The sequence below is a fragment of the Emydura macquarii genome, unplaced genomic scaffold (assembly GCF_026122565.2).
Source record: "Emydura macquarii macquarii isolate MOO-44397 ecotype Brisbane River unplaced genomic scaffold, CSIRO-AGI_Emac_v2 contig_1146, whole genome shotgun sequence".
NCBI classification, from domain to species: Eukaryota; Metazoa; Chordata; order Testudines; family Chelidae; genus Emydura; species Emydura macquarii.
Window position 1 is genome coordinate 20,484,917 of NW_027131283.1, and position 15,478 is coordinate 20,500,394.

Sequence of the window (15,478 nt, forward strand, 5' to 3'; positions counted from 1 at the left end):
ATTCTGACACAATCACCCAATGGTTCGTACATGTTGTACTAATTCAAGTTCCCAGTACAAATCAGGCAGAGCTCTAGAGTCACTGTCTCAGTCTCTAACTCAGTGTTGAAAGTTTTGGTTTCATTCCACATTGGAACAGAACCAGATGTGGAAACCTCAACATTTTTCATGAAATTCTTGTTTTCTGGCCGGTCTTAATTATTTGTCTCTTCTTCTAACGTTCGCAGAACTGGAAATCACATCTCTTTTGTGAAATCTTTCTGGTTTTAGTCATACTTAAAATACTTTTAGAATATTTTAGAATACTTAAATACATGTTTTCCCCACTCACTACAAAGTGTTTTTCATGTAGCTGGGTAAGGGGCGTGAAAGGATAATAAATGAGATTTTATATTAAAATCTTAAATTCTGTTTCTACCAACACGAAAAGACAAAATTTAAGATGGTATAGTAAGTTTGGAAAGCAATACAGGAAAAATGTTTTTTGTTTGTTTCTTTGTTTGGTTTGGGGATTTTTGACAGAAATATATTTGCTTTGCACCAGATGAGAAAGCCGTTTGTACAAAAAAACCCAGCTACTTAAAATGTCAGGAAGACTCAGATTTTTACAAGTTCTAAAATGAAGAAAACAGACAGGGAGGAATTCTGTTAAAAATGCAGTTGTTTCCCCCCATTTATTTTTAGTAAGCTTTTTATGTATTATTTCAAAAGACAAAAAATACAGGAATTGAATAATGGATCACATAGAAAAGAAGGAATTTTTTTAAGTATATCAAATCATGCTAGAAAAAAGTCCCTGAAAATGAGCACCAAAGAGACAGTTAAGTGTAGAATAAAATATTGGGCCTCTTTTATCTAGCATTTATCCAAAAGGAATATAATTTAGAGATTTTTGGCATAATAAAAAAAACATAAAACCTACAAAGATGTATTATAGAAAAACAAAGTATTGCAATTTATTATTGACATCCATAGAGAAAAAATGTATAAGAGATTTCTATATGTGAATCCACTTCTTCACTTACAACCAATGAGTTCTGTTTTTATTATTATTATTATTATTATTTTATTTATTAACATCACACACTAAAATATGTTATATTGTAATATCGATTAATTTTTAATTAAACAATATTTACAGGGAATAATGATAAAGTCTGGAAATCCAGAGGAGAAAAATCAAATGACAAAGACCCCAGTCCCTCAGTGAGCTCTGCTTGGCTGGAACTGTATGCTAACATGCAGTCAGTGGAGCTGTGTAGGCCCAGGAGTTCATCTGCATAGAGATCATTGCAGGTTCAAGGCAAAAGTTTAATACTTTTCTGCAGCAGTTGACTTGTTTTAGAGAGATCAATTTTTACCAAACCATAGATAACTGTTTCATCTCTATGCCATACTCATTATCTAGTTCTAGTTGGTGTAGAAGTATTTTGAACAATAAAAGGCTTTTTATGAGTATATTATATCTGTTCAGTGAGCTAAATTATGGTTGTTCCACAAACCCTAAACAAGGGGCAATACATTGTTGTGCTGCCCTAGAAACAAACCAGGGAATGGATCATCATTCAGGGTCTCAAACTGCTTGCCCATTCTTCTTCTGCTCCAGTGGAAAGTGTGGGAGTGATGGTGGAGTAACCCTCCACTGGAGAAACCAGTTAGATCTTTAGTGCCAACCCTGTACCTACCCTATCTATATTTTTAACAATGAGGGTAAGTAACCATTAGAACAACTTACCAAGGGTTGTAGTGGATTCTCCATCACTGGCAATTATTAAATCAAGACTGGGTGTTAATCTAAAAATATGCTTTATTTCAAACAGGAATTAATTTAGAAAAGTCCAGTGACTTGTATCATACAGGATGGCAGTCTAGATGGTCCCAATGGCTTTATAATCTGTGGACCTTGAGCAAATTATTTTTTCCAAGATAGTGGTGCAGTTGTATTGGTCAGAGCTCCTACTCCTTGCCAACCTAGGGAATCTGCTCTCCCACCCAAGATCCTGTCCACAATGTGGAGTTAAGAGGTGCCCAGTGGAAGCCCTCATGGAAGTGTTAGATTGACCATAATCTGGCTCATTATATTTTAAAATGGCTCAATTCCAACCAATAAAGCTAAAAAAGATAAAACTTTAACTGATAGTCCTTCAATCACAATTAGTTGGGAATACCCTGAATCTAAACATTTGTAGATTTAATAGTTTTTCCCATAAATTCTGGTTTACTATGAACAGCCACATTATCTCTGTTAAATGCTCCAGTTAGACCTTTAGTGCTATCATTCTCTTCATAAGAATCCTGGATTTTATCATCCAGCTCATTGATTATTTTTCTTCTATTTCATTACTATGTTGTTCTAAATTTAAAATTTTATTTGAAACTAGAGTCTAATTTTCTTTAAAGAGTTTATTACAGAGATATTAAAAGCAGAATGTGGTAAAGAACTGGAACTAGATTTCTGTCCAACCTATTTAACTGCTTCTAAAGCAGACACAACCAAAGGGGATCACAATGGAGTATGTGGGGATTCTGCTGCCCACATTATTAGCTCCACTTGGAGTTGCAGTATGTTCAATGGTAAGATATTTACTCAGAGAAAGAGTACGGCAGAACGGGATCTGGGGGTCATAGTGGATCACAAGCTCAGTATGAGTCAACAGTGTAACACTGTTGCAAAAAAAGCAAACATCGTTCTGGGATATATTAGCAGGAGTGTTGTAAGTAAGACATGTGAAGTAATTCTTCCGCTGTACTCTATTTTGATTAGGCCTCAGTTGGAGTATTGTGTCCAGTTCTGGGCACCACTTTTCAGGAAAGATGTGGACGAATTGGAGAAAGTCCAGAGAAGAGCAATGAAAATGATTAATGGTCTAGAGAACATGACCTATGATGGAAGATTGAAAAAATTGGGTTTGTTTAGTTTGGAGAAGAGAAGACAGAGAGGGCATGATAACAGTTTGCAAGAACATAAAAGGTGGTTACAAGGAGGAAGGAGAAAAATTGTTCTCTTAATCTATGAGAATAGGACAAGAAGCCATGGATATAAATTGCAGCAAGGGCAGTTTAGGTTGGACATTAGGAAAAACGTCCTAACTGTCAGGGTAGTTAAGCACTGGAATAAATTGCCTAGGGAGGTTGTGGAATCTCTGTCATTTGAGATTTTTAAGAGCAGGTTGGACAAACACCTGTCAAGGATGGTCTAGATAATACTTGGTCCTGCCATAAGTGAAGGAGACTAGACTAGATGACCTCTCGAGATCCCTTCCAGTCTAATGATTCTATGATTCTATATCATCTCCCTTTTTCTCTTTTTGCCTCCTCTTTGGGAGGCAAAATGATGACAAGAAGGGGAGCCAGAAAAATTAGCAAACTTTTATTTTTAAATCTCCCTCTTAAAATAGAAGTACTTAGCTACAGTGAACCTCTCTGCAGGGGAATCCCAGAGAACAACAAAGGATGCGGAGGTATCCTTAGACCTAAAAAGGGAACAAGAGGAAGAAATAACTTTAATTCCCATTTATATATATATATATATATATATATATATAGGTGACAACAGAAAAATGTCAGTGAAGCTCAGATGGAAAAGGACTTAACCTTGCTCTATACAAGTAGAGAGGGTAACTTTCTCACTGTTTTATTTCTCTCTCTCTTGATCTCCCCTGAAGCTTGTGAGTGTTCCCATCTTGGTGGTAATTGTGATCCAGTCACCGGCCGCTGTGTGTGCCCTCCCAATACCATAGGAGAGAAGTGTGATAAATGTGCACCAAATTACTGGGGTCATGACATTGTCAATGGTTGCAAGGTGAGTGGATCTCTATTTTTTCTCTCTGTGTTCCATGCTTTCTATGCGGTAAAGTACAGTAGTTTGGAGCTAAAATACAATTTTAGGCTTGTAAGGAACCACATAGTTGTGTTTGTGAGTTTTGGTATCAATCAGGGCGACGATATAGGTGCTGATGACTTATACCTCAACATTGTAGACTCTCTGTCTTGGCATGCAGTCTGTTATTTGCTACATCAGCAGCCCTGTTTGTAACATGCTTTCATCCATGCTGAGCTCTATTGGGTATCGTTTGTTTATTATTTCTTTATTATAGGTATATTAACACAGCTGGGAAGATCACTGTCACAGGTCAAGGCAACTGCACCTATATTCTCCTCTATGGTCCTTCCAGGGTACCCACTCTTAATCTTTTGGCACTCCAGCTGTCACTCTTCTGGGTGGAGACCCAGGTTTCTCTCCCAACTGATGGGTAGGCTGCACAGCTCCCTGTCTACAGTATGACAGAAAGCTGAGCTGGCCATTATTTTTGAAAACTTGTGGTGATTGGAGAAGGTCCCAGATGACTGGAAAAAGCCAAATATAGTGCCCATCTTCAAAAAAGGGAAGAAGGAGGATCGAGGAAACTATAGACTGGTCAGCCTCACCTCAGTCCCCAGAAAAATCATGGAGCCAGGTCCTCAAGGAATCCATTTTGAGGCACTTGGAAGAGAGGAAAGTGATCAGGAACAGTCAACATGGATTCACCAAGGGCAAGTCATGTCTGACCAACCTGACTGCCTTCTATGATGAAATGACTGACTCTGTGGATGTGGCGAAAGTGGTGGACCTTGACTTTAGCAAAGCTTTTGATATGGTCTCCCACAGTATTCTTATCAGCAAGTTAAAGTAGTATAGGTTGGATGAATGGAATTATAAGATGGATAGAAAGCTGGCTAGCTCATTGGGCTCAATGGGTAGTGATCAACGGCTTGATATCTAGTTGGCAGCCAGTAACAAGCAGAGTGCCCCAGGGATTGGTCCTGGGGCCAGTTCTGTTCAACATCTTCATTGATGATCTGGAGAATGGGGTGGATTGCTCCCTCAGCAAGTTTGCAGATGACACTAAGCTGGGGAGAGTGGTAACTATGCTGGAGGGCAGTTATAGGATAGAGAGTGACTTAGACAAATTAGAGGATTGCGCCAAAAGAAATCTGATGAGGTTCAACAGGACAAGTGCAGAGTCCTGCACTTAGGATAGAAGAATCCCAAGCACTGCTACAGACTGGGGACTGACTGGCTAGGCAGCAATTCTGCAGAAAAGGACCTGGAGGTTACAGTGGATAAGAAGCTGGATAACAGTCAACAGTGTGCCCTTATTGCCAAGAAGGCTAATGGCATATTGGACTGCATTAGTAGGGGCATTGCCAGCAGATCGAGGGAACTGATTATTCCCCTGTATTCAGCATTGGTGAGGCCGCATTTGGAGTATTGTGTCCAGTTTTGGATCCCCACTACAAAAAGGATATGGACAAGTTGGAGAAAGTCCAGAGAAGGGCAACAAAAATGATTAGGGGGCTGGAGCACAAAACTTATGAGGAGAAGCTGAGGGAACTGGGCTTATTTAGTCTGCAGAAGAGAAGAATGAGGGGGAATTTGATAGCAGCCTTTAACTACCTGAAAGGGGTTTCCAGGGAGGATGGAACTAGGCTGTTTTCAGTGGTAGTAGATGAGATAACTAGGAGCAATGGTCTCAAGTTGCAGTGGGGGAAGTCTAGGTTGGATATTAAGAAAAATTTTTCACTAGGAGGGTGGTGAAGCATTGGAATGGGTTACCTAGGGAGGTGGTAAAATTTCCATCTTTGGTGGTTTTTAAGGTGCGGCTTGACAAAGCCCTGGCTGGGATGGTTTAGTTGGGGTTGGGTCCTGCTTTGAGCAGGAGGTTGGATTTGATGACCTCCTGAGATCCCTTTCAACCCTCATCTTCTATGATTCTATGAACTCCTCAGCAAGACAGACTGACTCAGGGGACTGCTTTGCCTTCCTTCCTTAGAGATTATAAACTGCCCACAGTTAGCTTACCACACAGCTCTTTCTAAGCAAGCACATTTATTCTTAAAATGAAAGCATTACAGAGAAAACATATTTAAAATAATAACAGAACCTACACACATGCTAATAAGCTTACCAGAGATCACACCCTGACTCCAACCAGGGCTCTGGCGGATGAACCATTCCTCTAGGGGTTTGCCAGTGATTACAAGTTCATAATCGCCTCGGCTCACAACACCCATGAATCTGTGAGTCTCTCCTTTAATCAGGCTGCGTCTTTGATTTGGGAATAGAGGATTCGTAGACAATTGGTATCTCCTCAGGGTATAGCTTCAAAAGGCTGGGGCTTTTGCATAACTGGAGGAGTTAACTTTAAAAGTTATCATTATTTCAGACAGTCTTTGGAAGCTCATAACACTTCCCAGGGTTTACATTAGTCAGGTCTCCTCCCTAGAGACATTACATACAATCCCTAAATAATACATAAAATTTGCATTTTTAATACAACAAACCCCTAAGATACTTAAACTTAATTCAATAAGGTTTGTCCAGGATATTCTAGGAAATTGATATGTCTATCACAATCACAATTTGTTTATATTTAGTACAAACATATAGTAACAAGTGATATACAGTGTCTGTATAGAACACCTTTACTGAGTTCATGAATCTGACATCAGTGGGAATTTTACCTTGGACTTCAGTGCAAGGACACCTTCAACATGTATTTAGACATCTATGGAAGAGAGAAAGTGGAGGGGAAGCAAAAGTAATTAAAAGTGTTTTCTAAACTGGGTTGTATGCCCTTATTTTAAGAGCTCTGTAGACTTCCTATGAGCATCTAAATCCCATTGTTTGACACAAGAGTTAAGAAAAAGAAAGAAGGGAAGGAGAAGAGAAGAAAGGAGAGGGGATGAAAAGATGAGAGGATGTGAGGCAGGCATGGGGAGGGTTTGAAAGATATGGCAATGACATACAGTGAAGTAAGATGTGTATCATTCAGCCAAGGCTGAAAACTAATGACAGCGAATATTATACCAAGTTCAAATATCTGCTTCTCTCTGCCGCTCACATTGACAAAATGGGGTTTAATACTGCTGCAATTACGCCAGAAGAGTGTGCATTTCCTGAACATAGTCATACACCATTAATGACCTTCCTTAAAGGGGTGTTTCTCATATAGCTCAAGTTGCTAACTAATTATCTAAAATCTTTTCTGTGCGTGTGTGAAGCTCCTCTTGTAAAATCTTTGCCTTTCTGCTGCAATATAGAATGCTTGGCTTCTGAAACCAGCCTAATAGGGGTGAAGACCCTTGTCTGAGCTGTGGAATCCATTCTCTGTTTGTCTTTTATATGAGAGTATTAGCATGGCAGCTGTCATGGCATTCCCTAAATTAATAATGATGGATCAGCCACATCTTCCTTTTTAGCATGTTGCAACTAATTTTTCCAAGGTGAGGTGTGAATGCTCACGCCGCTTGAGCTCTTAGTGGAGCCAATTTCAGAGCCTGTCATAACTCTTGGGCTGGAGAACATTGCATAAAACTGGCTCCTTGCAAAAGAAACATTACATTTGATTGTTATTTAGGTTTTTATATTGCACCCCAAGCTATCTGTGTGTGTGGTGAACTGTTTGTTCTATAGGCTTTATCATCTGGCATAACTTATTGTATAAGCATACTGCTTTGAAAAGGTTTTATGCAGCAGCCTGTTAAACATTTGCTAACCATTTTAATGTTTCTGTTGCAGTCAGTAAAGATTGAGTGTGTGTCTGTCATATAAATGATCTATGCTGTGAGCGGGTCTTTTGAATTCAGATGGGATGCTGTAGCTAGTCATGTTAACAAGATTTTAATTGGGAAGAGAAACTAAATCTGCAAATTTTGTCCCTCTCCCTGCCAATTTTAGTTCCTTAATTTTAGTGAGTGTGTCCAGACCAGTTACTGTGGCAACGTGTACTACTGACACTGGAACAACACCGCTATTGTAAGCTACGTTTCTTGATATGAGGCTCCCATCATGTCACTGATTAAATTGAATGTTCTATGCTAGCATTACAGAATAGTCACGATAATACTATTGATGGATTCTATTACTCTTTGGAGGCCTTCTGCTTCATTTACTACCTGCTTCTCTGTGGGACATATAGGACCCCATGCAAGGTCATTTATTTGAAGGCCACCTGACTGAAAGGCCTCAAATTCGGTGTTCAGATTTCTCCCAAACAACTGTATCATTCTTGCTGAAGTGGAGGATGGAATAAGGCAGTGGTTCTCAACCAGGGATACATGTGCTCCTGGCAGTATGCAGAGGTCTTCTAGGGGGTACATCGATTCATCTGGATATTTGCCTAGTTTTACAAGAGGCTATAAAAAAAGCACTAACAAAGTCAGTACAAATGAAAATTTCATAGAGATAATGACTTGTTTATACTGCTCTATATGGTATACACTGAAATGTACGTACAATATTTATATTCCAATTGATTTATTTTATAATTATATGGTAAAAATGAGAAAGTAAGCAATTTTTCAGTAAGAGTGTGCTGTGACACTTTTGTATTTTTATGTCTGATTTTGTAAGCGAATAGTTTTTAAGTCAGGTGAAACTTGGGGCATGCAAAACGAATGCAGTAGTCTGGAAAGGTTGAGAGCCACTGGAATAATGTCCATGGTGTTTGTGGTAGGTAACAAAGAAGTAAGGGAGGAACCTCTGATGTGCCCGAGACAGTTGAATCCTCATTCCTCAGAGAGTTTAACTGCTATCATCATTCTGGAGTTCTGCCTGCACAAAGTGTGTTGTCCATGCACTGGAACATAAGTAATAATCATTGCACTACCTCTGGTGGGCCTTGGTGGGGCTGGGATTGAGACCTTTGGCAGTTGCATTTCTGGCAGTTTTGTTTGAGCCTGCCCTGCACAGGATGTAAGGATTTGTCTGTGGGTTTAACAAAGCGCATTGTTTTTCTCACTCTGCTACCTCAGACTCAGAGGCCACACACCAGGCCACTAGACTGGTTCATTTACAATGCATAAGCCTGAGGTGATAAATAAAATATGCTGAAAACAAAAACAATATTGTAAATACATGTAGGTTAATTCCTGTCCCCTAACTAGATTCTGGCCTTCTGATATAGGTGCATTGCTGTTAACACTGGAAATACATGACTGTATAGGAACTCCCAGGTCACCTGTGTTCATATCTGGCTGAAAATGACAAGACTTCCTACCAAAAATGTGATTAAAATCTGTCATTGTCTCTCTTCTTTATAGGCCTGTGACTGCAGTGTGGTTGGATCCCTCAGTTTCCAGTGTAACTTGGATACAGGCTACTGCTTTTGCCACCCGGAATTCTCTGGGGACAAATGCACACAGTGCAGACTGGGATATTGGAAATACCCGCAGTGCATTACCTGTGACTGCTTTCTGGCAGGGACTGATCCACAGACATGTGATGGAGGGATGGAAAAATGTTCATGTGCTGATCGCACAGGGCAATGTAGCTGCAAGGTAGGGCAATGGTGCCATAGGAACCTGCTTTGAAGTTAAGGAGAGTTTGTACTCGCCTATCACAACAGGTTGTCAGTGGGGATATCACAGGACCTACAGTAAACAAACTCCATTAGTTGCTTGTAATAGTAGGTCTTTTATCCTTGCTGAGGGTCTTGCAACTAGAGGGAGAAACAGACACTTAACTAAGTATTACACTATCATCCGTTAAAAAGCTTAATAAAGCACGTTTCCAAATGTGGCTTCGACTTAGATTTTTTTTCTTATTTTATGTTTTTCTTCCTGTCCTTACAGAACTGTTACCATGTTAATCATATTCAGTGCAAACAACTAGCCATTTGGCAAAGTTGAGTGACTTTCTGGGTAATAGCAACTGGGACATTGACTTCAGTGGCAGTTTTGTTGAGTAAGGGCTATAGAATTTGTCTCAATAATACCTGTGTTTCTCATCAGAGTGACTCCATTTTAGGATCCTTCATTCTGTTTCAACATCCAAACATGCACAGAGAGTAGAGGGCTAGTAATTAAAGAAGGGGGAGCTGAAATTATTATTATTGCTAGATCATTTCTTGGCTAAATGGATGCTGACCAACATGTTTTAGGCCTAAAGAATAGCTCCCAAAAGGGGAAAGAGGATTTTACAAAGCCTTATGTAGAAATGTTTTCTTTGGTTGGATTTTTAAATTTTGATGAAAGCAGTTGTTTTTATTTACGTGATTCTGGCATCATTGTGAATCCAAAGACAACAGAATGGAACTCATATAAGAACCAGAAACCAAAACTAAGTTGGAGCAAAAGCAGTGAAATTGACCATTTTAGGCTGATAGAAAAAAAGTTAAACAGTGTAAATGAAATTAGATAGTCAACATACTTTCAATTTTAATACTATGATTTGGTGTTACTAACAGAAATAGATAATTTTTCCTGGTATGTTTTATATTGACATTGTTCTTTAAATAAAATAATCCACTCTTTAATATTGCCTGTGAGAGTTAAAATACCACAGAATTTCAAAATCCTTTCAAAGAGGCTCTGTGTAAATGATATATACATCCAGTGCTACACAGTCTAGCTTTCTTTATTGGGAATAACCGTGTAATGAAATTAAAAGTATTGACATTACAACAGTGAATACCTGCACATTTCAGCCCTTTAAATGTTGTTCAATGATGCGAAAAAAACAATCAGATGAAGAGAGAAAGTGGGAATGTTTTTCCACCCTTGATATTTCTATAAAAAATTAATTCCTCGGTAAGTACAGTTCGTACCATACCTTAAATATTCTGAAGTGAGGAGATAAACTCATAGCAGACAAAAGGTTTGATTAACCCCTCAATTTTAGAGGGCATAATTTCACCGATTTTTATCAATTAACTGCTAAGCCATCCATGTCAGAAGTACAATTTGATTTCCTACAGGTACCTCTGCCAACATGGAACCAGCATCCTCTGTCCACACATATGGATAGAGATATGATATATGTGTGATTGGAGCCTTAAATCTTTTCTTAAACCTTCTCATCCAAACCCCCTTATTGCATGTGGGATGTGTGTGTGTTGGGCGGTGTGGGTGGGTTGGTTTTGTTTTTTGGTGTGTCTAAATAAAACTTCCCTGTGCTCTTTCTCATGCAGGTTAATGTGGAAGGTGTCCACTGTGACAGGTGCAGGTCTGGAATGTTTGGACTCTATGCCAAAAACCCACTTGGCTGCAGCAGCTGCTATTGCTTTGGCCTGACTACTCAGTGCAGTGAGGCAAAGGGGCTGATCCGCATGTGGGTGAGTAGGGAACTGCTGAGCCGTGTAATGCAATAATGTTGTTTCCTGCTGGCGTCTTTTAGTCAGGCACAGAAAATGGCAAAACGTTTAAGCAATCTTTTCCCCTGCGTACTTTCAGATGTAGAGAGAGGAGCATGTTTTATTAGACAATCAGGGTCAAGGCATTAAAAAAATTGTTTGATAGGGTAATAGATGTCAAGCCAAAGTAAAGCTATTAAAACCCAGTAAAAAGCAATGTAGTCAAGTGTAGGAAAATTGTGTTAGGAAGATCCAGTGCACTAGAGCACTGATACAGAGATGAGAATCTGAACTTGTTGCACAGTTTCCCTAACCATAGTCCAGGGTCATTGTTGCTTGTTGTTAAATATGTAGAATTGATTTGATTTGAAACTCCTCATTTTTTCCCTTTCCAATTCTTTTAAAGTAGTGCTTGTGACAGATGCTGATCTATTTAAATCCTGGGTTGGTGGGCGGACCCCACCTGAACAACAAATGACCTGTCCCCTCAGATGAGAGAGGTACCACAGACCTCATGCTGGATTGACAGTCCGGATGACTGAAGTCCTCTGTTTATCTCTAGCACTTTTTCTTCCTCCTGGTATAAGGAGAGGGATTCCAGATGAGCCGAGTTGGGGCAACTTTACCAATCCGACATGGGTTGGGCTGAGAGGAAGGTGATAAAACTAGTCGTGCCACAGAGCTAATGAAAGCATCAATTCTTTTTGCAAACTCAGATTTGGTCTTTACATGAGGGTATAAAGCTGAAGCATTATTTATAACTGTTGTTTATTCCATGTCTAATGATTAATGCCCCTCTTTGAATTCTGAGATTTAAACAAGAATTTGCAGATTAACATCACAGGCTACTTGGGCCTTTATAGTTTTGAATACCCCAGTCTGTCTCAAAACTGAGTCAGTGCCATTGGAAAAGCCATAAATTCACAGGCTTCATGAGGCTGATGAAAACCTTTAGTGTAGTTTATGTGTGATAACCACTTTCTTGCTGTCTGATGTACTTGGTGCATGGTGGCAAGAGACACCTCCAGGAATGTGACTTTGAAGCTGGCAATTGGAAGGAATGCTCCCATGTCTTATCACTGCTCAGAAGCCCCTGAGAATACAATCAGCACAATAATTGAATACAGTGCTTTGCCTGTTCTCTTCCTCAGTGCCCAACTGGCAATTTGTGAAACCCAGATGTGATTTTTCTTAGCTTAATTGTTGTTCCTGACTCCTTAGCATTATGGTGTTTGCATTCTGATTTTTATTTTATTGTTCACCCTGTGTTTGTCCAGCTTGCCACATACTTTCTATGAACAATCTCGGTAATTCTGGGCAGAAGTTATTCCAGTTTTCTTCTGACCACAGCAATGATTTGGCTGGCGTATTATTGATTTTCCTTCAGGTTGAGGTACTTTGGGGCTGTCCAGTAAAGGAAGTCTATTCAGTGCATCTACATTACTGAATGTTTTTCAAGGTTTATAATCAAACTCATAGTCATAAGCTGATAAGGTGAGAACCCATCTCTGAATTCTGGTAGTTGCCATAGGGAGTACAGGTTTGCACTCACCAAAAAGATCTTTCAGAAGTTTACAGTCTGAGTGTATAAAAAAATGCCTGCCATATAGGTAAGAGTGTAACTTCTTTACCCCAAAGACCACTGATAACACTTCTCTTTCTGGTTTGGAATAATTTTTTTTCTGTTGGAACTAGTGACCTTGATGCATGATTGATGGGATGCTCAGATCCACCTGACATTTGGTGGGTTAGTATTACTCCCACTTTGGATGTTGAGGCATCACAAGACAATACTAGCTCTTTCTGGCTTTCATAATAAACTAAAAGGTTTGATGACTGTAGCAATTCCTTTGCTTCTGCAAAAGCTGTTTCTTGTTTTTGACTTCACTAGAATTTTATCCCTTTCCGTAACAGTTTGTAGTAACTGAGTCAGTACAGATGCCAAGTTGGATAAAAATTTACCATAATAATTTAGCGGATCTAGAAAGAATGTCAGTTTGGACACTGACTTTGGTGGTGGTACTTCAGTAATGGTGCATACCTTCTCCTCTACTGGATGTAAGCCAGTTGCATCAGTTTTGTTCCCAGGTAAATGACTTCAGCAGCCTGAAAAAATACACTTCTCCCTCTTCACATGCATACCTTCATCAGACAATTTTTGTAGTACCTGGTCCAAATTTTGCAAGTGTTCTGACTCAGAGTCCCCTGTAATCAGGATATCATCAAGGTACACACACAGACATGTGGCATGTCTTGGAATAAATTGTCCATTGCGCTTTGAAAAATGCCTGACTGCTGACACTCTGAATGGGAGGAAGTTGTAATGAAACAACCCTTTTGGGAATATTGATCATTACATACCCTTGAGAACCATTGTCCAGAGACATTTGGAGGTATGCATTACTTAATCCAATTTTTGTGAAAGTTTTCCACCCAGATAAGCAGCGTACAGGTCTTCAATCCTGAGGAGTGGATACGATTGACTGTAACGTTGTTGTTCCCGCATAGCCTCACTCCACTGATTGATTTCAACACTGGGACAATAGGAGCATCCTAGTCTGAGAATTGGACAGGCTCAATAATATCAGCTGCCTGTAATTGGTCCAGTTCTTTGTCTACCTTATGGCTCATGGCATAGGGTACTTGTCTTGGCTTAAAGAAACATGGTTTAACATCTTGGATCCATGTAAATTCTGCCAATGATCCCTTTGAAAGTATCAAGACCCTTCCTGAACAGCTTTTGAGTGCTTTTCAAAATGCGCTTCTACATCTAGTGTATAGACATGGCTGATATCTGCCCAACTGCATTTTAATAGTTTTAACCGGTCTTGCACCAGGAGGCTGGAGCCTTCCCTTTTCACTACTATTAAAGGTAAGCATAGCTTCTGGTCCTGATATCCCATCTCCACATTGACTGTACCTTTGACTGGAAATTGTTCTCCTAAATATGTACATAACACCACCTTTGCTGCTTCCAGCTACAGTGTATTGTCCCTTGGCCACAACTGGTGATAAAAGTAATCTTACTGATTATAGACAGAAGCTCCTGTGTCAGTCTCCAGGGTTATTCTTTGTCCATCAATTGTAACATCCACTTGCAGTGGCATCTCCTTTTGCCTTTTGTTGGTAACATTAAACGTAGTATACACTGAGTCCTCAGCTTTGGCTCCTCTTCCTTCTCTACAATATGATGAGCCTCTTTCTTGTGACCCACGTTTTCCCTTCCATGTGTCCATTTTGTACAGCATGCTTTTGCAAGATGACCTCACTTCTGGCAAATCCAGCAATCCGTAGCCTTATGTGGACAGGAGGATATGGTCATGTTTCTCCCCACACCTAAAGCAATGTTGTGTGTCTAAAGGACGTACTTCTGTTTACTGAAAGATTCATTTCTTTTGTGTGGAATGCTGGATCATTTGAGTCTGGTACCCATAGCAGTTGGGCTATCTACCTGCTGCTTAGTACCCAAAGCATGCTGTGCACCTACTTCCATGTCTCATGCTATTTCCAGAGTTTTTTCAGAACAAAGGTGCACTCTTCCAACAGACATCTTTGAATTCTTTCATCACTGAACTACAGATAAATCTATCCCACATAGAGTGACCAGATGTCCCAATTTTATAGGGACAGTCCTGATATTCGGGACTTTTTCTTACATAGGTGTTTATTTCCCTCTACCCCTGTCTTGATTTTTCGCACTTGCCATCTGGTCACCCTAATCCCACAGCATGTCATTTACTGTATATAATTTACAGTGTATAGAACTTGCTGGTGGTTTTCAGTCTATCCTCATTGCCAATGTAGTATATGGAGGCCCAAAACAGATTAGAACTGAAAAAATAAATATTTTATTCTGGTACAGGTTCATATAGACAACTAATCAGCCTCCATCTTAGAAAAACTTCCTCACATGCCCTCCAACCCACTGGAGTATGCTCAATACAGCCTTAGAGCTTCTAACAGGAAATAGCTATTCTCACATTGCCTACGTTACGCCTGTCAACCCTGAGGTCCTAAGTGAAAACAAGAGCTGTGTTTCATCTTAATGTAAGATTCTCAGGCTCTGAACAGAAGTGTGGCCCAGGATTGAAATAATAGGCATGTCAAAGTCTTCTAAAAAAGCTACATTGGCAGAGGTCTGTGAAGAACTTTCAGACACCTACTCATGTCATACTAGCTGTTAGTCAGGGCTACTTGTTACTCACTTTCATGAACACTAAATGCAAAGGGCTGGATGGTGGTACCCTGATTCGCACTTACTCAAATAGTTGTGTTTAGTGGGACTACTAGCATGACTAAGGGCTCCATAATCTAGGATGGAAATAATTACAACCAGTTTTTAAGAGAATTAAAAATAAAAGAAG

General features: G+C 39.6%; 1 protein-coding gene across 6 annotated transcripts in view; it reads left to right on the forward strand.

Moving 5' to 3' along the window:
• The window catches only part of LAMA2 (laminin subunit alpha 2), a 482,162-nt gene that overhangs the window by 331,213 nt on the left and 135,471 nt on the right, over positions 1 to 15,478 (forward strand). For all 6 annotated transcript variants that reach the window (XR_010919459.1, XM_067546727.1, XM_067546728.1 and 3 more), the window contains 3 exons: positions 3,666 to 3,802; positions 9,085 to 9,321; positions 10,953 to 11,096. Coding sequence is in view for 5 of the 6 variants with exons in the window: in XM_067546727.1 (XP_067402828.1) it covers positions 3,666 to 3,802; positions 9,085 to 9,321; positions 10,953 to 11,096 (518 nt within the window). In the remaining variant the exon portion in view is untranslated. The remainder of the gene's footprint in view (positions 1 to 3,665; positions 3,803 to 9,084; positions 9,322 to 10,952; positions 11,097 to 15,478) is intronic.